The sequence below is a fragment of the Ursus americanus genome, chromosome 34, assembly GCF_024610735.1.
Source record: "Ursus americanus isolate L20-20 chromosome 34, mUrsAme1.1.p, whole genome shotgun sequence".
NCBI lineage: Eukaryota > Metazoa > Chordata > Mammalia > Carnivora > Ursidae > Ursus > Ursus americanus.
Genome location: NC_142160.1, coordinates 6,689,005 through 6,716,885, shown reverse-complemented (window position 1 = coordinate 6,716,885; position 27,881 = coordinate 6,689,005). Strand labels below are relative to the sequence as shown.

The window sequence follows — 27,881 nt, the reverse complement described above, 5'->3', positions numbered from 1 at the left end:
CATCAGGGAAATGCGATCCAAACCACGATTAAATGTCACCTCACACCTGTCAGAATGGCTAGACTCAAAAAGACAAAAAATACCAAATCTTGGCGAGGGTGTGGAGAAAAGGGGATTCTTGTGCACTGCTGGCAGGACTGCAAACTGATATAGCCACTGTGGAAAACAGTATAGAAGTTCCTCAAAAAATTAAAAATAGAATTACCATATAACCCAGTAATTCTGCTTCTGGGTATTCATCCAAAGAAAATGAAAACCCTAACTCAAAAAAATATGTGCACCCCCACGTTCCTTGAAACATTATTTGTAATAACGAAGATATGGAAACAACCTAAGTGTCCATCAATGGATGAATGGATAATGAAATCAACACACACACACACGCATTGGAATTTGCTCAGCCATAAAAAAGAATGAAATCTTCCCATTTACAACAACATGGATGGACCTGGAGGGTATTACGTTAGGTGAAATAAGTCAGACAAAGAAAGACAAATCCCATATGATCTCTCTCATGTGTAGAATCTCAAAACAGAAACAACAAAAAACAAGCTCATGGATACAGAGAACAGACTGGCGGTTGCCAGGGGCTAGAGGTGGGGGTGGAAGAAATGGGTGAAGGGGCTCAAAAAGTTAAAAAAAAAAAAAAAAAGGAAAATACTGCCTAGATATTATAAATTGGCCAAAGTTGAAGGGAAAAAAATGCCTGCTGTGGGCTGTGGAAAAATTCAAGCATTACTCAGGGGTAAGCAATCTATTGTTCATAGAGCCTGTAGTAAATGCTAGGGGCTTTACACATATTATCTCTTTTAGTTCTCACAAGACTATCTTCATTTTGCAGATGAATATAATGAGTCATCCTGCCAGTTTATGGCATAACTGAGATTTATACCCAAGTGTATCTAGCTACAAAGGGCACTTGCCCCTGTAGGAATAACACAGCAGTTAAACTATTGCCACTAGAAAAGACAGAAGTGTAGATATTGAGACACAAAGTCCTACCTAGCATAAATATGTTTTGTTTTGTACTGAATTACCCAAGTATTAATTCTGAGCTCCTTACATCCCACCCCTTCCTCTCATGCTTCCACTGGCCTAAGAAATGTATTGCTTTTAAAATCTTCAAAGAAAACAAATAATAAAATAAGATCTTCAAAGAAAAGGAAAAGGAGGAGAGGAAGAAAGGAAAGAGGGAAGGAAGGAAGGAAGGAAGGAAGGAAGGAAGGAAGGAAGGAAGGAAGGAAGGAGCTATCGTAGAGGGACTGTAAATGCATATTACTAAATGAAAGAAGCTAATCTGAAAAGGCTGTGTTCTGTATGATTCCACCTCTATGACTCTCTGGAAAAGGCAAAACTATAGAGATAATAGCATCAGTACTTGCCAGGAGTATGCAGGAGGGAGAGATGGAGAGAGCACAGGCTGTGTCCAAATCCACAGCACCCACACCACCAAGAGTGCGCCCTAATGGACACTATGGACTTAGGAGATTACAATGTGTCCTTGTAGGTCCATCTCTTCAAAAGCTGGATGTTGATAACGCAGCAGAACGTGTGTGGAGAGAACAGGGGCTTCATAAGAACTCTTTGTACTTTCCATTCCATTTTTCTGTGGACCTAAAATTGCTCTAAAAAATAAAATCTACTTTTTTAAAAAAAAGGTAATTATGAACTCTAGAGAAAACAAAATCTGCTCAGAAAAGGGCACTCACAGTTCACTCTATAGCTCAGCCAGGGTCACATCCAGGTTTTATGGAGCCTGACGCTTAAACAACTGGGGTGGGAGGGCTGTGAGAGCAGGCTCTTTAAGAAAAGAAAAACACTAAATCAGAAATAAATTTGATTAAATCTCAGAGAATTTCTAGCTTCTTTGTTAAAAATAAATGAATGAATGAATGAAATCACAGAGTAGTATCCTTGATCTGCAGTTATTGGCCGTGGGGACTACTCCCTCCGTGAGTTGAGGAGTCATCAGAGCTACCACCTGGCCCTCTAAACAAGGCTGAGGGAGGGGGAGGGAAGAGGCAGAGATGCGGTGAGGGTAAGGCAGCTTGTAAACTGACGGAGGAACGGAGACAAAGGGTGGGGTAAGCTAGAAAGAAGTCACTCATCGCTCTATGGAGAGGGTTTTGTCTGCAGAAATCTTTCTTCCCAGAGGGACCCACAGGTCTGGAGAGCAGCCCATCTCCAATGTATTGGGCAGCAGCATCTGCTCTTAAAACGTCCTGCCATCCAGAGCCACTGGGGACCAAGGTTCCCTCAACTATAAATTAAGAGACAAAAGGTGGGGCGCCTCAGGTGGCTCAGTCGGTGAAGCGTCCAACTTTTGATCTCAGCTCAGTTCTTGATCTCAGAGTCGTGAGTTCAAGCCCTGCCTTGGGCTCCATGCTGGGTGTCAAGCCTACTTAGAGAGAGAAAAGGAAAAGATTCTTCTCAGGTGAAGAGTAAAAAGGTGTGAGTGAGCCTCTGCTTGAGTGAAGACCTCTAACACAAACAAGACGTCAACCCTGTAAGAAGAAAGAGACAGAAACAAGGGCCTACATGAAATTCCGGGGTTCGGGGCTCACATGAGGGCAGAAGGGTGCACTCACCTGATGCTTTCATTACTTGCTCTTAGAGGTCAGCAGAGTGCCCTTCAGTGAGAAGGCAGGTGCAGGGAAGTGACTTCTCCCCTGACCACCTCCACCTCCTCCCTTTTCTGGTACTTATGATTGAAAATTTCAGAAATTAGTGGATAATCCAAAGCAAGATATCAGAGACTCTACCAGCATCACACAGTGAGCAAATATTTTGCCAGGAAAAATATTTTAGAAGAGAAAACACCATGGATGTGTGATGCCCTGTTGTACTATGTGAAGCACTTTGCTCGATTTCAATGATACTCTCTTCATTCTATCCTGACTCTGATCAACATGGATAGTTTATTGGGATCATGTTCCAAGAACCCAGTGGTGCTGGATTTGCATCATCCCCCAAAGTAGCAAGAAGGCCCATCACCCAGTTAAGGCATGTGCACAAGCACACGCACACACACGCACACACACATGCACACACACACACAAATACAATTCTAAACATTAAGTTTCCATGTATCTGTGGGTCATTTCTGGGCTCTATTCTGTTCCACTGATCTACTCGGATGTTTGCTGTATTATTCTTACAGCTTTATGTATATAAGAAAAAGTTCACAACGTTTTAAAAACAGGGTCTCAGTATCACACCAAGAAGCCCACAGATTCTTCTACACAGCAGGACACTGGATGATTAAAGAGGGAAGAGCCGGTGCAGTTGAGAGATATTAAAATAAAAACAAATTTCTGTCTCTCAGAATTTGATTTCTCACTGAAGCTAAGGAACACATCCATTTTCAAGACTTTGTAACACTTTCTTCCTTAAATCCTAATTCCCTCTTGCAATTTTGAGTAATGACTGCCTTTTAAAAATCCTGCAGCAACACACAGAGCCATGCCATTCACTGACCTTGGAATATTCCTAATGAGATGTCCCTCTGTGATACAAGAATTACTAATGGGGGATGGGAATAATGAATGGGGGCTGTGGAAGATGAATGATATACCAGGGACACCGTTAACATTTTCCATGAGCAAGATCGATATGGTGTGTAACAGAAACATAATAAATCGCTTCATCAACTAACCCTCACCCCTGAAGAAAGCAACTCATAGGTTTGGCAGCAGAAGCCAGTACACAAATTACCCTGAGAGATTAATTGGATGTGAACGAAGGTCTCTGCAGCATTTCTTTCATCCAACTGTATAGAGTACAACTTCTCCTTAGAACTAGCAGGATGGCTCTAAACTTAATCTAATTTCTAACTTATTGAAATATTCTGTCCTATCCCTTGCTGTAACATCATACTTCTTCACCTTCTTACTTTCTCTTTATAGTAAGAGACCATGATAGAAGTTGAGACATAAAATTACAGGGATCTTAATTCAAGTACAGAGAGACTCGTGATTCAATTTCCCCTCAAAGCTTACTCATTCGTCTTTCCAAGTTCACTCTCACGTACTGCCGAGAGACATGACACGAATGTGCTTGCTGAGCTCAAAGTGAGGGATGTCTCCGTCCAGGGCAGAGTGTGATAACCCCAAAACTCCCACAACATGGACTCAGATACACAGTCCAAGTATGTTCGGAGCCCTGATGCATGGCAGACCAGGATGTGTCCCCAGGAGACACCTGCTCTACCCTGCTCTGGGCCACAGGCTGAGAGAGACACGTAGAGCTGAGGCCAGTCTGATGAACCCTCCAGAAACCTCAGGAATGAAGGATGACCTCATCTTCTCACCTTGGCTGTGACCTCATTGTCTCTCCAGTAGAAAACTGGACCAGTATAAAACTCTCCTTACTGGTCCGTGGTCTTGCTCCCACCATGCTTCCTAAATCCATCCACACGGCAGCAAAAGTGAGCATTTAAAACACAGGTGTGATCAGTTCCTTCTCCTCTTAACATATTCCAGAGGCTCCCCAGTGCTTTGAGATCAAGTCCCGAATCCCGCCACGCAGCTCACTGTCGTCAGGACGCCAAGAAGACAAAGCCGCAGCTGTAGCGCTCCTGCCGCCCCTTGCTGGAGGTGGGCATGGGGGTGGGGTTGGGGGGCTGTATTCGTTCCTAGGGCTGCTATAACAAAATGCCACAAACTGTGTGGCTTAAAATCACAGAAATTCAGTATCTTACAGTTCTGGAGGTGAAACGGCCAAAATCAGGGTGTAGGCAGGGTTTGTTCCTTCCAAGAGCTGCGAGGGAGGTCAGTTCTGTGCTCTCTCTGGGCTCCTGGTGGTTCGCTGGCACTCCACTCCCTGCCTCGGACTTCACATAGCCTTCTCCCTGTCTGTCTCTTCACCTCTTCCACAAGCACATCTGCCTTTGCGTCTAACTTTTCCCTTTTTACAAGGATCCCAGTCATATTGGGTTAGGGCCCACCCTGAAGACCTCATTTTAACCTGATGACCTCTAGAAAGACCCTATTTCCAAACAAGGTCACATTCTGAGCACTGGGGATGATGATGGAGCCCTACCTTTTGGGGGGGACATGATTCAAGCCGTAACAAAGTCCTACTCTGAGAGGAGGCCTGCCTCTCTATGCCCCTTCCAGACCTAATTTCTATCGGTTTCTGTTTTGCAGGACACATTAAGTTACCTATTAAATATAATTAGAAATATGTGACTTTATGTTTTAAAATGCTATTTGCGTTTCACCTCACCTCATTCCACAAAGAATTTAAATTGCTTAAAATGTGTTTTCACCCTCTAGTTCCTAATACTATTCTGGGTAAAAAATGATAAGATTTACAGCATAATAGAAAGAAGACTCTGTTGTGTAACTGATTAACTTGGGCAATATTCTCCCTACCTGCTCTGAGCCTCAGTGTCATAGCCTGTAAAGTAGAAACAATGAGACCTGCCCATTCTGCCTTCCATACTGAATTTTGTAACACATACTGTAAAGGAATGTTTTAAAAAGGTATAAAATAGTATAGAAAGGAAAGATCATGGCATTCTTACTCTTACTTAGTCATCTTTCTGTTATGCATTAGTAATAGACATCAGAGCTCCTATAAGAGAAACCAGAACAAGTGAAGTAGGGTAAATGTATGAGGTTTACATTGGCGAGCCATTTTCCTCCCATCTCAACTGGCCTCATTCCCTGCCAGGGCTGACCTGTTGGACCACACATTCTCCTAGTCACACGCTTATCTTCTTGCCTGCATTATGGTCCCTCAAAACTGATCACTCATGAAATGAGGACAAATAACTTCCAGAAAATGTGAGACAGTGTATCAGCATATATATTTTAAAGATTGTCTACAACAAAATAGGAATAAAAGATACCTGATTAATTAGGAAAAACAAGTAAGTTTTTTAAAAGCTCACTTCCAATACTTCTTGATAACATGGATCAGAGATACGTAGTTTTGTAGTAAGTGAAAATGTGCTTTTTCCAGAGTAATCAAATTCAAAAGACAAAATTACATCATCTTAAATAAAAGATGAAATGACTCTGTGTCTAATCAGCTGATTTTAACCAAAGGAATAAAATCAATGGTGTCTCTTTCTTCTAATTCAGCAGGACTCGAGTGGCCATTTTCACAAGTAAAATTATAGTTTTATTGCGTTTAAATGGTGTAATATTGGGGGGGATGCAGGACACTGATTCTTGTAAAGCTTCCAGGCATAGAGAGCCACTTTACTCCCCCAGTGCTTCACTGTACAGCTTTAACTCACACAAACAGAAACTGCCCAATGGATGGAATTCCCTATGGCCTATGTACCTGCTGCTCCTCCAGGGACCGTGGGTTGTACAAGACCACAGGGCAGGCAGAATGGATGCTGTCCCCGGACGTGTGCAATACGACAGCCCGAATGAGACGGAACTAGGATCTGGGGCCCTAAGAAACAGTAGAGTATGGAATGGAGTAGACATAACTCATAGTAAGTCCGGGTGGACTGAAAAAAAAAAGCTGTGGCCTAGGAGTCCAACAGACCTGGGTCCTGATTCGCCATCTAGTACTTATTGGCTGTAGAACCTTAAAGTCACGTGAGTTGTTCCCTCATTTTTTTTTTAAGATTTTATTTATTTATTTGACAGAGATAGAGACAGCCAGAGAGAGAGGGAACACAAGCAGGGGGAGTGGGAGAGGAAGAAACAGGCTTCCAGCGGAGGAGCCTGATGTGGGGCTCGAACCTAGAATGCCGGGATCACACCCTGAGCCGAAGGCAGACGCTTAACGACTGAGCCACTCAGGCGCCCCTATTCCCTCATTTTTAAGTGGAAATGAAAACCACAACCACCTTTTCTACCTCCGAGGGTCACGGTGAGAATCCAATGAGATTATGTGTGGGACAGTGCTTTGTAAACTTGACTTAGCAAATGAAAGACACGATCTTCTTGGATAGGGTTCAGCTTCCTTACAGGCTGTCTCAAACAATGAAAACTCTTTCTCTTGGAGTCCAAAAGTAAATATTCAAATATAGCTGTTCCTACTTAATGTTATTCTGTCGTGAACATGGCGGGCTTTTCCTTATCCTGCACAAACCACACAAGGCTGCTTTCATTTGTCATCGTCTTAGTATCATTGCCACTAGCCCTTCTGTATAAAATATCTCCAGACCAAGTCTTGACTCAAAAAGTCTCCTGGGCGGAACAGGTTGGGTAAGCAATTGGTGTCTTGTGTTTATATGTTTCTAGGAAAATAATGTAACTACTGATAATTATACCTACTGTCTTCCTGCTGAAGATCCAGAAAGCTGTTTGTTTTTAAACTGCTTCTAATTAGCTGATTTCAAAAAAAAGTTTAATGGTATAAGCACTGCTGGCTTGACACAGATCTACAAATCTCAAGCTTCTTTTCGTTTTTCTTATCAACGTTGGGTCATAATGGGAAGAGAACTCCCTTTCCTGTTCATCAGTCGTCATCTCTAGTGCCATCTTGGATATGAAAAGTGCACCCTTTCTATGATTTATTCTAAATGGAAGAGTGAAATGAGTTTCACTTCTACAATCAAGAGGCAGAGCATCCAAGTGCAGAGTGCGCTGCAAAGGCGGGCCTCTCCATTTCCATTATTTTTTCAGCACACTATGGTTTCATTAGGAGAAGTGAAATCGCTGAGAAGTTAAACACTGAAGGGATTATTCTCACCTCAGGCTAAATTCCTGGCTTAGAAGATCATGCTCTATCACTTTGGATGCTTCCCCATCAGAAGAGGATAAATTCTATATACAACCATTCTTCTAGGACCAGGAACCAACCCTCCATTTATATCACAATTTCTATAAAAAAGGAAATCTCAGTATCAGCTAGGTATTTGGAAACACAGCCCTTCCTACTATAATTTTGGACACATAAAGGATTGCTTCTTCATCAACTAGCAATCTGAAGTTGCCCAGGTCATGACCGGGGTCCTTGATGAGGCCAGGGAAGAGGAAGAGGCTCGTACAAGCTCTCACTTGGCAATGCCAAGTGACATGGGTTTGTTTTTGTTTTTTGTTTTGTTTTTGGGTTTTTTTTTTTTTTAAGCCAAGTATTGGTGTTTTAGGCACTGGCTGTAATCTCAAAATAACTGCCGTCTTTGCATAAATAAGGCTGGTAAATTCAGTTTCCCCTAAACTCTGTGGTTCTCAACCAGGGACAATTTTGCCCTTCCAGGAGACACAGAGCAAATGCCTGGAGACATTTTTGTCACCATTAGGAGTGGAGGGAGGATGCTACTGGCATCTGGTGGGTAGACATCCTGCAGCTCAACATCCTGCAACGCCCAAGAGAGCCCCTCAACCCCAAAGAATTACCCATTCCCAAGTGTCGACGGTGCGAAGATGTGAAGCCCTGCACAGTACAGCTCGCTACAGCCCCTCTAACAGACAGTAGCTCCATAAAATATAGACCCCAATATTCAAGCACTGAACATGCTTTCTTTCAGTCACTGGAGGGAAACATACACACATAGAGCTTTTAAGCTCTGTTACGAGCTCCATTTGCTCTTCGCAGTTACCCTCAATAGCATAGAAAGAAAAAACAAAGGAAATGAGGAGGTGCCAGAAAGATGGAGGGGAGGTGGGAGGTAACAAGAGGGCAAATTAAACGTAAAGAGAGGAAAAAAGTCCCTATCCCTTAGAAGGATGTAGACGTGACCTAACACTTCAGTAAAACAAAAGAGGCATCCTGCTGGAGCCAGTGAAGTTTTATTGCCATCGACATGAACATCATAAAATTTTCCAAAAGCTAAAATGTAAGGTTTTGTTCCCTAGCTATCATAATTCACAGTAAACAAGCCCAATACATGGTACACAAAAGGTTTTTCATTAAGTTGCTTCTATAGTAAGAAGAAATGTAATTGTGTGATCTTAAAATTAAAATTATTTTCACAGACTCATTGGGCTTCAGTGGCCAAGAACAGAGTCCCTGAACCTTTCACACAACTTACACATTTAGGATGTGAACTTGAGTAAAATGCCTGAGAGCCTCCAGCCGGTAGTCGTTTCCCACCACTCCTTCTTGGCACTTACATTCAGAGAGCAGGCTCTCGAAGTATAAGTCGGCCAAGCAACCAAGGAGGTGCACCCAGGAGCACAAGATACCATCAGTTCACTGAGAAATTAATTCATTAAAAGACAGAGTCTCAGCATCTCACTGTCGGAAAGGTAGAAAAAATACTCCCGTTGCTTTCTGTATCCTCTCAACACACACTGACCAAGAAGTCATCCGATCTGTTCCCGGACTCCTGGTCACCTCAATGGCACCCCAGTGGCAGAACTGACTTAATACTGTATCTCAGAGTGTCTGCTCACATACTCCGAAATATACACATCCTGTCACTTTCACCCCCTCTATTCAAAAGCATAAAACCATGATGGCAGAAACCTGCTTATTGTCTTGGAACATAACTTCCTTGTTTTCTGTCTGTCTCTCTTCTGGTCTGGACACATAGATGCAGTGTGCCATTGACAGGCCCACCTGGAACAAACTCTTCAACCCTGTCTTCTTCTCTTCAATGGCCTCTTAAAATTCTCATAGACCCAAGAATTTTAGGGTTCCGGTGGTTAGGGCAACATAACAATGCAGGGTCAAGAGGATACAAGGTATTTGGTAGAGAGAGTTCACCCACTCCTCATGGACACAGAAATACAAACATCAATTTTTTTCATGACTCTACTTCTCATTTCACTTTAAATCTGGTCAGCCCATCTCATAACCTTACATGCTATCAGTACACAGGTGACCCCAAAGTTGTACCAGTCTAGGCTTCTCGCATCTCCAGACTTGCCCTTTGGGATGTATCACGGGTTCCTTAAAATGAACGACTCTGAAACCAAACTCTCTGCTTCTTCCCCAGACCCTCCCAAATCACCTCAATCTCAGTTAAAGGCAACTCCCATCCTTCCAGATATGCAAGTCAAACCCTGGAGTAACCCTTGATCCTTCTGTCTCCCACACTCCATTTCCAATCTATTGGGAAATCCTGTCAGGTATGGCTTTTTCCAGGTAGCCAGCATGCCGGCCTCCACCACTGGACATAAGCAGGAAGACCAGAGAGAGCACTATTGTGCTGACCCTCCTCACACCAAGGCTGGTCCGCCTGCTTCTACTTCTTGTTCCGTTTCACTGTGCTCTCCACACAGCACCCAGTAACTATATTAAACGTAAGTCAGGGCACCTGCGTGGCTCGGTCAGGGAAGTGTCTGCCTTTGACCCAGGTCATTATCCCAGGGTCCTGGGATCGAGTCCCGTGTCAGGCTCCCTGCTCAGGGGGGAGTCTGCTTCTCTCTTTCCCTCTGCCCTTCTTCCCCTCTTGGGCTCTCTCTCTGTCTCAAATAAATAAATAAAATCTTCAAAAAAAAAAAAAAAAAAGGATGTCAGACTTTTTTTTCTACTCAAAACCATCCTCTCAGCCTTCCACGGCCCTGAACAATTCAGTACCCATTTTTTTCCCCTCACCTCCTCTCTGTCACCAACTTGTTCACTCCACTCCAGTCACTCTGGACTCCTTGATGTTTCTAGAATATGTCAGGCTAACACTCCTGCCTCAGGGCCTTTGCACTTGCTGCTCTCTCTACCTGAAACTTTCTTCCTCCAGATATCTGCATTACTTATTATCTCCCCCACTAGAATGTAAGCCCCAAGAGGACAGGGAGTCTGGGGTCTGATCTGTTCACTGCTATGTCCCTAGGACCTAAACGAGTGACTGGTACGAAACAGTTGCTCAGTTAATAGTTGAATGAGTGAAAGAAAGTTATCAGTGACCTTTCTTTCTGTTTGATACCTGAGGATCACTTCTAGAGACCACAGAGAACACGCACGCCTATAAGTAGTGAACAACCCCGCATTAAAATGTAAATATATACTGAATACTTAGCTATCTAATATATCTTTAAGTGAAACAATTATAAAAATAACCTTATTATTTTTTCCATAGGAACACAATTTTCCTTTATCAAACCAATGTCACAGAATAGAGATCCAGTTGTTGAATTTACAGAATACCTCTCCGAGTAAAAAATGAGGGACAACAAAATTAAAGTCTTTTAGAGATGGTCAGTATAAAGTTCTTTAGAAATGCATGAATTCTGTATTTAAAGAATTTTCTACTGTCCCCTCATTGCAGACACCTCCAATTAAGCCTGTTCTAATCTAGGCTAAGTGAGAATCCAACTTCAAGATTTCATTCCCAGGCACAGTTGTTTGACAAGGGCAGCAGGAGCCTGTCAAGACAATTGGCAGCATCATTCCTGCAGAACACAATGGGTTTTGTTTTTTTTTCTTTTTTTGCCATCCCCTATTACTCGCTGATGGTAATTAGCAAGCCAATCTTTGGAGGAAAAGCACAATCAGGCAACTAAAAATGCCTTTTATGAAACTCCTCCCTGAAAATAAATCACTGACACCACAAATGGGCAATATGGACCCTTAATTTTAAACTAAATGCCCATTGATTCACCAAGATCTTTGTTCCTGACTCTGTGGTCTAGTGAAATGCATTTTTTTCCCTGAAATTCTGAGCTCCAGAAAAGTGACAGTGACACAGCTGTTGATTTTGATTTCCTACCTCAATGGAGTAGGCAATTAGAGTGATTTCTCTGTGATTTGCTCAAATTATACAGCGCCCTCCCGGACTGCTGCCATCATAAAGGCGCCATTCCCTGGATGGAGCTTAACCCCAGGGCTACCATCGAACGCTGGCCTTCCCGGAGCCCACGGCAAAGCAGGCTCAGGCGGACCAGACGGCACAAGCTACTGGTGTCTGCCGCAGCCATGGCTGAATGCTCTGGGCTGGCAGCAGCTAGAGATAATGACAAAAAACTCAACCCGTGGCCCCCAGAACCTGAATACTCCCCACCTCAGTTTATGCTGCAGTTTGGGGTTTTCAGGGAAAAACAGTGCCTGTCTCCCTGCCACAGCTTTGTAACAACTCGTATCCCGGCACACCCCCCACCAACACCTTCGACAAGTTTCGACAAGTACAGCTGAATCACTTGAGATGGGCCAAAAGGTCAGGGCCCTGAAACTTTGCCAGCCTGATTATCTCAAGCCACTGGAAAGCACTCCATGTATTTCAGAGAACAGGTAGACTTTCCACCACACAAAAGCAGCTTTGTTTCTGTATAGGTGACGCCTCCTAATTAGAATCCATGATTTTTTTTATGGTCACTCCCGATAAGCTTGTTTGCCCAGCTTCATTTTCCTAAAACACTTTAAACGTTTCTAGGAAGAGTGAACGTCGGCAGAACACTGAGACAGGCCTTGAACCTGGGCTGCGGTATTGCATGATGTTTACAATTTGTCATCCTTGGGGGTAATTCTGCAAGCTTAAACACACCAAAGGACATATTATAAAGAGCCAGGCAATTTCATTTTGTTTGAATATATTTATGGAAATGGACCAAAAGCGTCCATAGAGGCACATTGTCATTTTTTCCTTGAGTGTCGGCCAGTTCATGACCAAAAGCAAGCATTCAGAGAATAGAAGAGCATTTATGACCACACTGTGTGTATCAAATAAGCTGCTTTATGAACAGATGGGGAATATTGTGTTTCAGGGTCTTAGTAAAATAGCCCTTCACACCAAATTTCTGTTCACAATGGTGGATCTCTCAGTGATTCATTTATGACCTTGCCCTTGATAATGAGCAGATTTCCCTCAAGGGTGAGTGCCTGTGGGACATGAAGACATCATACATCCTCATGACTTAGAAAGATGACGAGCAGTAGGGAATTATGCACCAAGAACATGTAATTTGGACAAGGTGGGAAAAACTGAGTAATTCACTCGAGATAACAAGAGTTTTCCCAGCAGTGGTGACTGTATGGCGATGGAATCCTTGGAGAGTAAATAAAAAAATGGTGGGGCTGAGAAACATTTACTAAGTTGAAAAGCAAGTTACAGGAGCCAGCGCTGATAAGAAAAAAGAAATGGTCTTTAACAAAACCACTTTGATGACACAGAGTCGCCACTCGTGGAAAGCTCCAAGATCAAAACTGAAATGCGTCTTCCTTTCAAGGGGAGACAGAGAACCAGGATAAGTCAGTGGTGAGCAGGGGGGCACTCCTGGTCTCCCCCAGCAGATACACGTTCTGTGTTTAACTTCCTCCTGCGCCACACAGAAAGACCACACTTCCCAGCCTCCCTTGCCTTTAGCTGTGGTCATGTGACTGAGTTCTGGCCAACGGGATGCAGTCAAAAGTACAATGAGTCACTTTCAGACCTGGCTCCTAAAACTTTCTGCATAACCCTCAACATCCTATCTTTCACCCTGGATTCAGACTGCACAGCCATTAGACTGAAGGATCCTGAGTCACTGTACGATCATAAGCTGTATTAGAACATGAGAAAGAGAGAAGCCTTTATCATACCAAGCCACTGAGATTTGAGACTGTCTGTTACAGAAGTTAGGTTATCTTAATGTATTATAATTATGCTTCCTTGTTAGCATTCGCCTTTTCAAATATCATGCTATTGCCTGAGTAATCTCTCATCTCATTCTCAAGCACAGTGATTTCAGAGCCCTGCAAGAGCAATGAAAAAAAATTAATTTGTTTTCAGGTCAGTGGAACACGGGTTATCCATGGGGCAAAAAAATGGTTGGCACCATTCCCTGAGATGTTAGGGAACAAACCACCCTTCTGTTTCCTATAAGTTAACTCAAAAAATATTTTATTTATTTTTAGCTTTTTATTTTGAGGAATTTCAAATCATCACATAAGTAGTAACAACAGAATAACGAATCTCCACGTATCCATCACCTAACTCCTAGTATATAGATATACAGATATATATCTATATACCCACATATACAACACACACACACACGCACAGATAATAGACACGTATGCATGTGTACATATTTGACGTCTACAATCTGTTCATCTAATCATTGAGCTGGGCACTGTGGGCAGGACTCAAAGGGGAATAATCCTCTTTGAGAATGTAGTAGAAAGAACAGAGTGCGAACGTCAAACTCCATAAATCACTTGCTCTGAGGGCTACAGTGTGGATTAAAGTAATCTAGTAGCTCGGAGTTGGTAACATAGTTATTTTCTTCCCCCCTCCCATTTCCCTGAAGGAGTTTTCCTTTAAGGGAGAGTTTTACTGCTTCCTTCCTAGTAAAAATGTAGCTACCTCTGGGAGGGCCAGCGCACTGAGTCTTTCCTCAGCCGTTCACCATTTATATGTATGAATTTTATCTTTCCTGAAGTTCTTTCCCCAAAGCAAGACTTGAAAAGGTGGAGAGAAAAATAAGGAGAAAAGCGAGGGGCCTTGAGGCAACGTGGAAATTCTGAAGGAAGAAGAGAAAACAGTAGAGTCACCACAAACGTGACGCAAGACAAATTTCCGTGTTTGTCTAGGGTGGGGACCCCCATTCTTCCTTCATTGAAACTGATCCCCCACCCCCAAATCCATTCTCTTGGCTAACAAAGCACCATTTGATCTTTTCACTCTAGAAACTGTGACTGGGAAAGGAAGAAAGAAATAGCAGAAGAGAAAGAGTTTAGAAGTAGCCACATTTCTCACCAAAGGATGGGGATTACCACGCCCAATATCCATGCCCCAACTTAAAAATTAAAGTGCTTTCAAATAACACAGAAAAGAAATTATTCTGTAGAAAGAAGCCTGAGACCCTGCCTCGTAAGTTTTGAGAGCAAGACTTCACAGATGCCCCATCTGGAACCCTCTGGACACCTGAATCCACTGTGGCTGGGTCTAGGCTGTGCTCTCTGGTCACACAGGCAAATGGCCCAACCGTGGGAGGCTCAATCCCCAGGGGAGGTGAGTACTGCTAGAGCAGGAAGCTCAAGTAACAAAAGGTGAGTCTCTCCTTCCACTGCCTTCCCCACCCTAAAGAGGCCCCGGGCCCTACAGTGTTCCAGCCACCACCGCTGGGAATGGACGCCATTTTGGTGACAACTGATTTAATGTGTACTCCTCTAACCATCTCAAATATTTAGCTCTGTTCTGCAATAATTCAGTCTGAGCAGAAGACAATTCCAAAGTAAATCTTAGCAGTGGGGGGAACGTCTTGAAAGGGCTGACAGGCTCAGCATAATGAACACCCGTTCAGAGCTCTGTTTAACAGTACTCCACTCTCTTCACAGATTATGAAAAAGAAATATTTAACTAATGGAAGGCTACTCATACACAGGATAATGTATGCGGCCTCTGTCCACATCTTAATCATTTGACAGAGCTGATCCAATAGCTTTGGTCTCCAGGCTCTCCCAGATTTAGAATATTTTTTCTTTAAAGTTCACCACAGAAAATGCTTTCATGCTTGTCTCCACTTATGTGTTTCCCTGGCTGATCACTTGGCCTCAGAAAACTTTGTGTTTCGTGTGGTAGAGGCCAAGAGATATGTTCTGATGAAGTGTTAAACTACCAACTTGAAGAAACAATGAGATGGTGTGGGGGAAGGCCCAGTGTCATTTCACAAGCACGAAAACACTGTGCTTGCTAACTCAGTGGCTCTGCCTCCTAAGATTCTGTTTTTGTATTAACTGGATTTGCATTTGCATTAGCTAAGTGTGGGATTCTAATTTTCAAAACAGTATCCTTATTTGATAGTAAAGGTCCTTTGCTGTTGGCCCAAGGTAGATTCCCAGCCTCGCTTCCCTCCTGCCTAGTGTTGCACCATCTAACCACTTGGGAATTGTTTCTTTCAAGATGCAGTCACCTCCTCCAAGAAGCCTGCCCAGACTCTACACATAGTTGGAAGCTTCTTCCCCTGTTTTCACATGAAAACAATATGCACAGACCTCTTACAAAGCCCTTGCTTCACTCTTGTGTAAAGTAATCATTTACACATCACCTCTAGAAGACTGCAAGCTCCTCAAGGAAATGTCTCACTTATTTCTGTAATCCCCAGCTCCCAGGACACCGAATAAATGAATGAACATGCATCGCCTGGGTGGACACATCAGTGCATACACTATGTGGGGAGGACAAACCACACACCTGGGCCTTCCCAGGACCAGCCTGGGAAACACTGATAGCCCAGCGACACAGAACCCCTTTCAAAAGTCTCAAAAGTGTCCCTATGTACATAATAATTTGTACCATCACCCCGAGTTTGGAGCAATGACTCATGACCATTGCCCCTGCCTGCCCAGAGCCTGTCATCTTATTTTCCAATTTCTCAACAATGCTGCAAATTAACTGGTTTTTTAATTCTTCAAAATTCTCCCTCAAAAGGATGAGTCATTCTCCCTACTCAAGTCCAGTATCTATGGCCCAAGAAAATAAAAGGAAATACTGTGCTGATTAAAGTAAGAACACACAGGTCTCATTCTGTTTTCTCACCAAATTCCTATCCACACCAACCTCCTATATAAGTGATGACGCTTATTAAACCAGCCCCTCTCCCCCCTGGATGAGGCTGCCCACAGTTTGAGCAGATGGGAAACCCAGCCTCCCCACCCAGGCCCTGTACTTGCCAGCCACATAGCCGCTGCCTGGGGTTGTACCATTCATTGTCTTACTGATAGCCTAGAAGCCCCGACTCGGTAATTATAGTAAAAACTAATAAACCTACAAGGAAAGAAAAATAAACATCTCTTTTCCACATCATTCTCCCCAGAGCTTGAAGAAAACACTTCTGAAAGATCAAAGAGAATCAGACTACCTCTTTTTTGGAAAAATAAATGTGTTTGGTCTTTCACTCCAACACTCAAGATTCTGTCTGGACTCAAAGATGTCAACACGACCAAAGGTAATCAAGAAATATTCCAAAGGTCACAAAAGACGTTTCTAATAAATTGCCAAACTAATTTCACACTGGTGCAGTCTGAATAAATGAAGAAAAACACACTTTAAAATCTATATGTGAGCAAACCTCAAAAGGTTTGAAACACATCCCCATAATAAGCTCATTCATACAAAGACTTACATGATTCTTTCTGATTTTAAAAACATTATTTCGGGGCATAAAATTAGAGAAAAACCATGAAACAAATACAAACTAAAAGGAACATTAACCATCATGTAGTTAATGATTTTGCTGAATGAGGATAAAGCCTTCAAATACTTAACCTCTTAGGATTCCTCTCATTATCTATTGTTTTTCATTAATCCTGGAATCGCAGGGCGAAGAAACAGAAACCACAATTTGCTTTGAAACGTTTGCCCAAATCTGCTCCGAATTTATTTTCGGGACAAAGTTCATGAAAGCCCAGCTCTCCAGGTAAAATGGATTAAATGCCTTCTAAAGGGAAATAAAATTAAACCACTACCAAATGGAAAGCTTCTAAACTGTGTTTTGGGATGTGAAATTCGATTTGACAGACGCCTTATAGACTATGGTCGATGCTGCATCTGATGAGAATTTCTGCAGTTTTGCGTTTACCTGTACTAAGGGGTTTCTGATTTATGGTGACAAATATATCCACAGCATGCTGAACATGTATATACACAGATAAATATGCCAGTATCTCTTTCTTATGTAAAATCATTGGGAAAAAAATCTTGCGATTTAGTTTTTTTTTTTTTTTTTTAAATCATTGAGCTTGCATTAACTATTTGACAGACTGATGCCTCATGGGATCGGACTTGGAAGCTACACTCTCTCTGATCTTTACCAGATGTTTTGCTGGTGGTGTTTCAGCCTCAAGAGACAAAGAGGATATTAATGTTAATTTTATTTATTTAATCACATCAGGCAGATTTGATAAAAGGGAAAATTCAATATTTTGGTAATTTACCAACTCTTCAGAAATATCCCTGGTAGCAAAAATGTTTTGAAGATCATTTTATATTAAAAGCAGAAAGGCTGCATTGTATTCGGAAGACAGAACGCTGTACGTTACCTTTAAAAATGGGAACAACGTGACAGATTTGTCAGTTCCACTTTTAACTCAGGGAGGTGAGGAGGTGGTGATGACATATATTGCTCAGCACAGCCCCATCCCAACCTTTAACTGACTATTAATTGTAGAGAGAGAGTACTCAGAATAGGAAATGGACACTTGGTTGAAAGCCTTCTGCCACTACCAGAGTCATTCTATTATCTTCTTATTTCTTGTCTCTGAATTTTATTCCAAGGGAACACGAAATTACCCTAATCATTGTCAGGACATTGGAGATAATGAAGATGTACTCACTACAAAACACCGCCTCCCCACACCTTAAGTGAAACAACAGAGTAGCCTTTCACTTACTTAGAGTTCAATGTCAGAACGCGGGAGCTTTTAGAGTGCTGGTTCTCACCCCTGGTTTCACGTTAGAGCTGCCCTGGAAGCTGCACCCCACACCAATTACATCACAGGCTCGGGGTGGGATGCAGGTATGGGTCCTTTATAAAGCTTTTCAGGCAATTCCAATGTCAGCCAAGGTTGATAACCACTGCTTTGCAGGTGCTAAGTAGGCAACAGCCAAACAACTTACTAGTCTAAGAAAAATCATTTAATTTCTCTAGGCTTTATTCTCTCTCTCTCAAAAAAAAAAAATTATATGTATGAGAGGGCGGTGGGGTGTTATCGATTTTCTTTTATTTTTAGTTAAGAATCTGTACTTACAGTTCTATTTCCAACAGGCAGCACAGCACAGAAAATATTCTAACATACCCATGACAGCACTACTACTACGACCACGCTAAAAAGAAATTAATATTTTGCCATATTTGTTTCAGTTTTCTCACTCTTGGAAAAAAGATAAGGCAAAATACCCATCCCATTTCTTCTTACTTCTTTCCTCTCTAGAAGTATTTATTATTCAAAGGTTATTGATTATCCTGCCCACAGGAGTTTACTGTTTAACCAAGTAATTATGTATTTGCAACAACTATATAATACTGCTTAGCGTGTGTCTAAATATATATCAATTGTATTACACTGTATATTTACCTTTTGCATTTAATTTTTTCATTCATTGTTTTTTGAGATGTAGCCACATTGATACCTATTTACCTATCCATCCATCTATTCATCTATAGATAAAGAGATTTATACCTAGTTCATTAATTTTAAAATCCTTTATATTATTTCTTTAAGAATAAACCACAGTTTATCGATTTACCTCATCTATGGACAGTTAGATTATTTGGTTTTTTTTTTTTTAGAAACAAAGGTACAATAAACATCTTTTTGCATATGGCCCTGCTACTATATACAAGAATTTCTCTAGCATAGACACACAGACATGGTTTTGTTGGATATGCTCATTTTCATCTTTACTAGATGTTCCCCAATTTTTTCCAAAGTGGTTACACCAATTTACTCTCGCCAGCAATGTTAAACTATTCCTCATTCTCTATATCTTCACCAATACTTCACATTATGAGAATTTATTAATTGTTGCCAATTTGAAGGTTGTGAAGTGGTAACTAATAGCTATACTTAGATAATATTTTCCTAAGGTCTCTTCTGGTCCTATAATTGTGGTCACCACATCAGTGCCAAGTCTTATCAAAATAACAAAATAAAGGATGTGATTTAAAAAACTTCTTCCACAGTTTACAATGAATTTACTTTTCCTCAAGAAATGTCTTACTTACATGGCTAACGCTGGCCCATGAACCCATAAATCAGGCCATAAAAGAGGAATGGGGACATGGCCCCAGCTCTGTATTTATTTTCTTGTATTCCATAATCCAATGTTACTTAAAAAGCAAACTGCCCAATCTTCTAGCCAAAGCAAATACTCTGGATTTTGCCAGGCAAAATGCCTGTGGAGAAATGAGTCAATTCATACAAAATTCAAAGCTGTCTTTGGTCAGTGACATTTTCGTGAAAATCTGTGGGTGGGTAAAAGTCTTGCAAAATTCCTTTTTGCTATTGGATAAAATTCATCCAGGAAAAATAAGCAAAATTTAAGTGGTGACCCGCATTCCCCCCAATTCCCTTATTAACACTCCCTAACCTCCCAACACAACTGCTTTCTATTGTGCGTGAAGGCAAGCCATCCATGTTTCTGATGCTGGCAATGGAACCCTCTCCCTCTGCTCATTCTGCTCCCATCAGATAGGCTTTCTCATGAGAAGTACTGGCAGACACAGTGGGCCTGATCTCATTCAGAACACACCTTCCTGGGAACTCGACCCAGGCGTTACACACTCCTCAACCTGATGGCAAAAGAGACCTACGGTAAAAACATTCTCCGTGTGTGCGCTATTGGAACCATTCCTATGGATACTGTTGGGGATGGTTAGTGTATAGCAATAATTTGGGATTATACTTTATGCTGTTCTTTTAGGACCGTGAAACAGGGGTTTGAGAAAGAAACAAAATCTGAGGCTCCATGACTTGTTCTGACTTGAGTATTTGAACCCTTATCACCTCAGAAAAACATAATAGAATTCAGCATAGTTATACTCAAAAGTTTGGGTTAATTCTGAGATTCATCAGTGTTGGGGTTGGTCTAAGCTCAGGGAGGTCTAAATGGAATGATTCGGCATCTAGAAATTGCTTTAGTTAGTAGACGGCAGTGAGTGGATTCAGGTATTTTTAATAGAATACTGCCATATCCCAGTTTCTGATTTAACCGAGGTCCGTCTGTCTGCCTGCCGAGGCCTTTACTTCTCGAGGCCCTTGCCACTGGCTGGGAGTATCTCTGTCATCAGGGCCAGGCCTGGAAAGAGAGCAGCTGGTTTGGCTCTCCGCAGAAGAATAAGAATGAGATGTACAGAAGGGTGGAGTTGTTTGGGTGGGAAAGAGAAAAGAAACCATTCTCTTCTTCCAGTAAGTTAACCAAATAATAAATTAGCAATCCTCCCCCAGTTCTGACACCTAGAACCCGGAGTGACCCGAATCCCGGCGTTCTGGGTGAGGCTGAGGGGTTAGAGGCGCAGAGTCTGAGAAGGCACTCTCCCTGCATGAGACAGGATGGCGCGTCAAGGGAGGACATCAGCGCTAGTCTTTTACTGTAAGCAGGCTGTCGCTAAGCAGCCCTTTCACACACCCTTCTTCCACCATGACTTCCAGAAGCACATTGTGCTGCCTGTAGTCATGGTCACCAAACACAATTGGGTCATCACATCTTTCTTGGGTCAATAAGCTAAGTGAGTGAAAATGGTGGCTAACTCTAACGGTGGCTCACAGAAAATTAATAGCCGTGAAACATACGTAAAACAACAGTGGACTGGGTCCTATAATTTAAACTGCCCCGAGCCTCTGTAGCATGTGACACAGCCACAAAAACCCAAAGATCACTTCATGTCTCCAAAAGATGAATGTGGTCATTTTATTTGGCAATGATCTTGAGCTTTGAATCAACTACCATCAGATTTCAAAGCAGCGGGAGATGAAATATTTCAGTTTTAACAATTCTTTGTATCTGGATTCCAAGAGTGTAAAGATTGGTTTTGCAAAAGGCAGAAAATGCGTCTTTTCAGATGTACATGCACGTCAAGTATGATGTCTTCTCTCCCTGGACTACAACTTGGGGGAGGACTGCTAACCTTTCACAGAAAAAATTACCGCCCCTTAGCTATAACCCTACAAATCAAGCAGATGCCATGTGGCAACAGAACAGTTTTACAAGACATAATGCTCCCACTATGTAGGTTTTATGTGAAAATGGACATCTTCCTACAAAAAACATACAGTCCCAAGACTAGAACTGCACCATTAGTCAGCTCCTAAGAAACCCTGTTTTGTATAAATACATTTGCACTATAACATGTATTATTTAATGCTTTGTGGGTCTAGATTTGATATGCTGTTATATCCAGCAATCTGAATTTTACAGCTTCCATCCAGAAGTGGGAAGTACGCAGACTAGGGAAGAAAGAAACCACCTTCCATTCCCATCCTGAATAATACAATGAAAAGCCAACCGGAGGCCTGCAAATATTCACCTCTCAGCTTATTCTTTCACTGAAATATTTCTATTTTTGACAGTCATCCTGCACTTTAGCAAAAGTCAACTTTATAAAGTTATATGCCATTGCAAAGTCTGGGAACAGTGGGAAAATGGGGAAATCCTATTGCACAAAAATTAATTTTGCAATGCAAAAAAATATGTTTTGGATAATTCAGGCCTTTATGTTTATTTCAGTAAAGCCAAATCCAGCAAACTATTTTCAGCCAGGATTAGTCAGAACTAAAAGGTTGGACTGTTTTCCCTCAGAGACTGAATGTCTTTCCTGCCTGCAACAGGCCAGTGTGTTCCAAACAGATTGAATGGAATTGCCTTCAATTGCTTGTCTCTTTCCGGCATTTTTAACGCAGAACCCTCCTGACAGAGGAAGGTTTTGCCGCCTGAAATGTAATTATTCTCTTCAGTCGTCTAACCTGGCATCTTCACAATGTATCAGCTTCTGGTTTTCCTTAAGAAAAATCACAACATGGGGCATAAGGTAACAGCAAGAAATGCAATTTCATTCCACCAGAGATTCTGAAAACTCTTTCAGAAATACCTACTGGATAGTGAAAAAGTGCTTCCAATACCTGCATTACAGCTATCAACCTGTTTGGTCTGCTTTTACATAAATCAGACAACTTGGCCAATCTGAAATCAAACATAAACATGGCCTAGATCCTTTATCATCAAGACATACTAGAGTAAGAAGGGACTCTGGCCGGGGAACCACCATCCGAATAAGTCCGTTTTCAAAATGATTTATATGTTTCACGCATTCAGTGAACTGTAGCATATTCAATATCCAGAGAGTACCTACAATTCTCAGATTTTAACTCTGAAATATTCCTGTCCATCTAAAGTAATATAAAACACATGCTCCTCTCCTCTTCTTCCCAGAGTTAAGCGAGCTGTTGGAGATTGTGCAAAGTTGCCCTGTGATCCCAAGGGTGATGTCCTGCTTGTAAACCCTGAGGGTTTCTGTTAGGTGTGAAATGATTGCAAAATCATTTAAGAGTCCTATTATTCAAAAATAGGAAACTTTGCCAAGAAACAGAGACAAGTTCCAGGATCGATGTTATGAAAAGGGGAGGCAGGCGAGAAAGAGACACCATGCCCACTTCTTCAACACCCAAGGCACAGTGCCCTCTTGGTTCATCCTCCTTATACTTTTCCACAAAATTTCCTCTCCTTAAAATTCAGTGAGATCCTGTGAGATCCTGCCCCGTGGTGTCCCTGGGTGCTGTGATGCTGGCTATAAATCATTAACTAGTCTCACAACCCCGGCGTGTGCGGTGTGCAGGCATGTGGGTGTATGCAGCAACATTTTTACTAGCCAAGTTGCTAAGTGTGAGTTCCTTTCCAAATATCAGAACTACCCCTCCTCCAACTCCAGTACTCGCCCAGTTATTGGAGGGAAGGAAAAGGCCTGAATATTTGCTTTGGAAAAAAGCTAACACTTGCTGGTAGTGCAGCGTGTGCTCCTCTGCCCTGCGTGTTTCAGCCACTCCAAGCTGGTGCCTGGCAGGCGTGGATCTTCCAAGACTCTGGACGGTGTGGCGGTTCAACCTCCCTGACAGTATGGATCATGTACATTTGCAGAAGAGAATCTAGAAGTGCAGCGGGACCTCCGCCGCCAATAATTAAAGAAATCTTTCCTGTCCACGGGCTAAAGAGAAGTCAAATTTCATGGATACCTTAGACCCACATATATCCAAACCCCATGAAAGAAGAAAATGCCCCCTGATTTGTGGCCAAGTCTGGAAGACGCCACGCACCTTCGATGGGGCCCTGTGAACTTTAGTGGGAGACTCACCGTGCACTTGTTGGGCTTCTCCCCGGAGTGGACTCGCATGTGGATGAGCAGTTTATACCGGGCATTGAACGGCTTGTACCTTCGAGGACAGCCAGCCCAGAAGCAAGTGAAGTCTTCCCCTTTGCGCTGGTCTATGTGAACCTTCTCGATGTGCCGCACAAGTTCCTCCTGCTGGTCATACAGGGCGCTGCAGTCGATCCAGCGACAGCAGTGTTTGCCCCCAACGTCCTCCATCTCGCCGTCCTCCTCCAGGGCAGCCTGGGAAAGGGCCAGCGGCTGGGCACGGGCCACTAGCTCCTGGTGGTGCAGATGGGGGTGGGAGTGGTAGGGGGGTGGCGGGCCTTGGGGGGGTGGTGGCAGAGGAGGCAGAGGAGGCGCAGGGGGCAGGTCCAGGGCACCACCCGGGAAATCATCCAGGCGCTCGGTCTTCAGCAGGCCACCCGGCTGGCCGTCAGGGTTGGGCAGGCCATGCTGCACCACCATGTTGTTGACCAGCCCCGGCTGGAGGCCCCCGTGCTCCAGCTGCTGCATGCGCTCATACTCCAGCACGCCGTCCTCGCCATAGGCCGGGAGCGCCAGGCCACCGCTGGCCACCCGCACGCCCTTCTGGCTGCTTGGTACCGAGCATGGCTGGGGAATGCAGCTGCCACGCACCCCCAGGAAATGCCCGTAGACCTCGGGCTGCGGGGACATGTTGGCCGGGGAAGCCCTCGACCCGTTGATGTAGGCGACCAACGACGTGGGCGATGTGCGGATGATGGCATTGAAGTCTATCCCAATGCCATCGGACAGCGGGGACAAGGACAGTGCTCTCTTCTTGGAGCGGGCTGAGTGGGACCTGGCCGATGAGTGCCGGGGGCTAGGGTAAGGAGAGTGGCTGTTTTCCATGCTGAACAGGTAGGACGGCAATGAGTTAGAGACGCTATTGCTGGACATGGCTGTCCCAGGAGGAAGGCTAAGGAGGTCCCCTAGATCAATGCCATTCTGGGAGCTGTGGCTGGAGGAGAGTGACGGGAGAGCCCTGTAGCCATGAGACCACTCTTGTTTCACGCTCAAGGCTGACTGACTTTCTGTCAGACTCAAAGTTGTGGACGCCAAAGACTCACGAGAAATAAGGGACCTGGAACAGCAGCCAGAAGGGAGGAAAAAAAAAAAAAAGAAAGAAAGAAAAAAAAAGACAAACATTTTAGCAGGATATGGATTGCTTAAGAGCTAAAAGAACACTGCATTGACAATCCCTTAAGTATTTCCCCTAATTACATTCTCGGCTAAACACACATTCTTTGGCTAAGATAAAACCCAAGGCTTTTAGTTCCAGGTAAATGACATTTTACCAAGAAGGACAATAGAGGCTAATGCTCAGTGGAATAATAAAACAAAAGATCTATTGTTATAAATAATCTTAATACTTTAATGATAATAAATAGTCCTTGCTTTATTTTTAAATATCTTTTTTAATGTCAGGGGGAAAAAATTAGAGACCAGGGAATAATTATTGATGCCTGTCATGGCAAACCAAATAAGCAAGTATTTAGTAAGCACTTACTGTGTACAGCATACTACAAATAAGCATTGCAGGGAATACAAGTCCAAACAGAGCCTCAGCCTTTGAGCAAAATCTATTTGGTTAAGTAAAACGTAAACTGATGATTAATTTGAAAAAAAGTATATCCTCCAAGTCAAAGGGTCATCCAGGGGACCCAATAATAAATTCACAACTTCATTTACCTGATGAAAGGAATTCTAAAGATTTCTTTAAAAGATAGTAACTTAGTCGGTAGTTAGTCACAGCATCAAATCGCCCCAGGAAAAGAAAAAATACAAACAAAATACAGCTACAATATAGAAGGGAATGACAGCCTGAGATCAAGTCCTATGCGGCATAACGCATTTGGGCCTTGCAGGGTTTAATTACGCTTGCTAGTTGGGGGTTTTCCACGAGTCCCTCTACTGAATCCGAGCAGCTTTGGACCAAGAAGAGATCTTTCCCTTTCAGGAGTTCACTCTCGCAGTGATTTGTCTCCTGTTCTCCCTACGCTTCACAAAGCATGCCCATGTGTCACAAGATTTACCTGCATATCAAAATGGCTTGTGATGTATAGTCTAGCCACTTTAAAATTCGTCTTGCTTTACTATGACATCATTGCCTTAGACATCATTGAAAGCAGAAGCTACATCCCTTGGATGTAAATTTGTCACAAAGAGGCCAACTATCACTCACTACATTGCCCAGTTCAGACATAGTATGGATCACGAAAACCCAGTTTACGCATATGTGCCTGCGCCGGCTTTCTACAGAGAACTTTTTTTCCGACCAAAAAAAATAAATAAAATAAAAATAATTAACCAAAACAAAATATTAAACAGAATGTCTATCTTCCCAGGTCCTTCCAGCTGTTATCAGCAACCTGTTGCAAAGGAGCGGAGGGAAGAGAGAAGCATCACCATCCCATGTGTTCCTCTTACTCCTCACAAAATGGAAGACAGGAACACTGTCTCCTACAAGCATGAGCTATCAGCAAGAAAACATCTCAACTCTCAAATGCACACTATAAGGCGATAGATAACACCGTTATCGATGTGATGTTTCCACCGAGTCAAGTAATGTTTACCAATGACAAACACAGCAGGAATTTACATCCAGTAGCCCCTGACACAGATTTTTTTAGCCATCCCCACTCTTATATTAGGGCTGAAGTCCTTTTGCAAGCCCCGAAGTGGTTTCTGAACCATCTGTTTTTTAATTCCCCGTGGACACTTTCAATTATTTTCCCAGCACACCCACAGCAGGCAGCCCTCCCTGCAGAGCTCAGCCGAAGGCTCCTGGTGATGGGATGTCAAGGGCCTTTTGGTCCCTTCCCCAGGGAGATTCAGGAATTGCTCTCTGACCCAAGTCAAATCAGTAGTCGTGTCACATATGAGGCGAAGACAACTGACTTTGCTTTACACCCTGAGGTTGAGGTGGTTGATAGAACATTCTCAAATGGTACATTTGCCTGGTCACTGTCATACTGGAGCATTTCAGATTTTTAAGCAGTGAATATCAGGCAGAAAGTATTCTACCCACCTGCATATACTTTGCATATGAAATTATATTCTTTAGTTTGAGGGCAGCCTACAGTGTGACACGTTCATCTGTTCTATTGTCGAGAGATATTTCTAATTTTTTCCCAATTACACCGAACTATGGCTTGATTTAAATCTGATCATAACCGCATGCAGACACATCCTTTAACTCCTTGGACATCTGTTTTCTAAAACATTTACCATATACTTTCAGAAAGCAAATTCTATAGCCTCTTCACAATGGCAGTAATATGAACAGAGAACTCTCTCTTCTATCTCAAACACCTAACACGAACCCAACTTCCAACAAATGGCCTTCGCCTAGCTGCCAATCTCCCTCATGCGAGATTACCCAGATCTTTCCATCTTACAAAGTTCTAATCCACGAAACCTCCCCCAAATACACCAGCTCTCAGAAGAGTCCTCTTTCCAAAGCAGGTGTATACTGTCTATACTGTGCCTTAAATGTAGCCCACTGCTGGTAGCTGTGGGTGTGATCTTCTTCAGGGAAATTCAAAGCCCTTCAACAGAAGGATCATTTCTCTCCCTGGTACCCACCAGAGTATGAGATATATAATAAAGTTTTCAAAAAACTGTTGATTAAGTAAAGGTGAGTAATCAATATAATGATAAATAGCCACGATTCATGGCTTACAAAGCATTTTCCGTACACATTATTGCATTTGATACAGCCTGTGAGGTGAGTAAACTGGATTTTTAAAATAACTTCTATTTTACGGAGAATAGAACTGAGGTTCTGTGACTTCCTCCCACTGACACCACACAAAGAAATACAGACCGGAAGTACAGATGAAGCAGCCCTGGGTAGGCAGCCACCTCGCTAGATCCCATGGATCCTCTGTTGTTCTCCCCACAGCGTACGCCAAATGTGGTCCGTAATGCTCTGCCTGATTAACAGCCCTGCTATAACAGGCTTGAAGTCACACAAGCTGTGCTTAGAACCCACATTTTCTGTTCTCTTTCCGTGACTGTGTGCTGAATGAATGAAAAGTTCCCAAGGACTCTCTCCTACAGCCCCTACTGCTGTGCACACCAGGCCTCTGGGAAAGAGATGGACAAACAACTGTGGTTCTATCAACCAGACAACACCATCTCCATTTCCATATGTTCATCTTCTCCCAAGGATGTTACTTCTAGTGACTGGTTAATTTGGAGCTATAGGAAAGGAAAGAGATATAG

General features: G+C 42.8%; 1 protein-coding gene across 9 annotated transcripts in view; it reads right to left on the bottom strand.

Annotated features, from left to right (window-relative positions):
- GLIS3 (GLIS family zinc finger 3) overlaps window positions 1-27,881 on the bottom strand; it is a 619,421-nt gene that overhangs the window by 264,825 nt on the left and 326,715 nt on the right. For all 9 annotated transcript variants that reach the window (XM_087858807.1, XM_087858808.1, XM_045772457.2 and 6 more), the window contains one exon: window positions 23,616-24,735. In XM_087858807.1, the coding sequence (XP_087714933.1) occupies window positions 23,616-24,735 (1,120 nt within the window). The remainder of the gene's footprint in view (window positions 1-23,615; window positions 24,736-27,881) is intronic.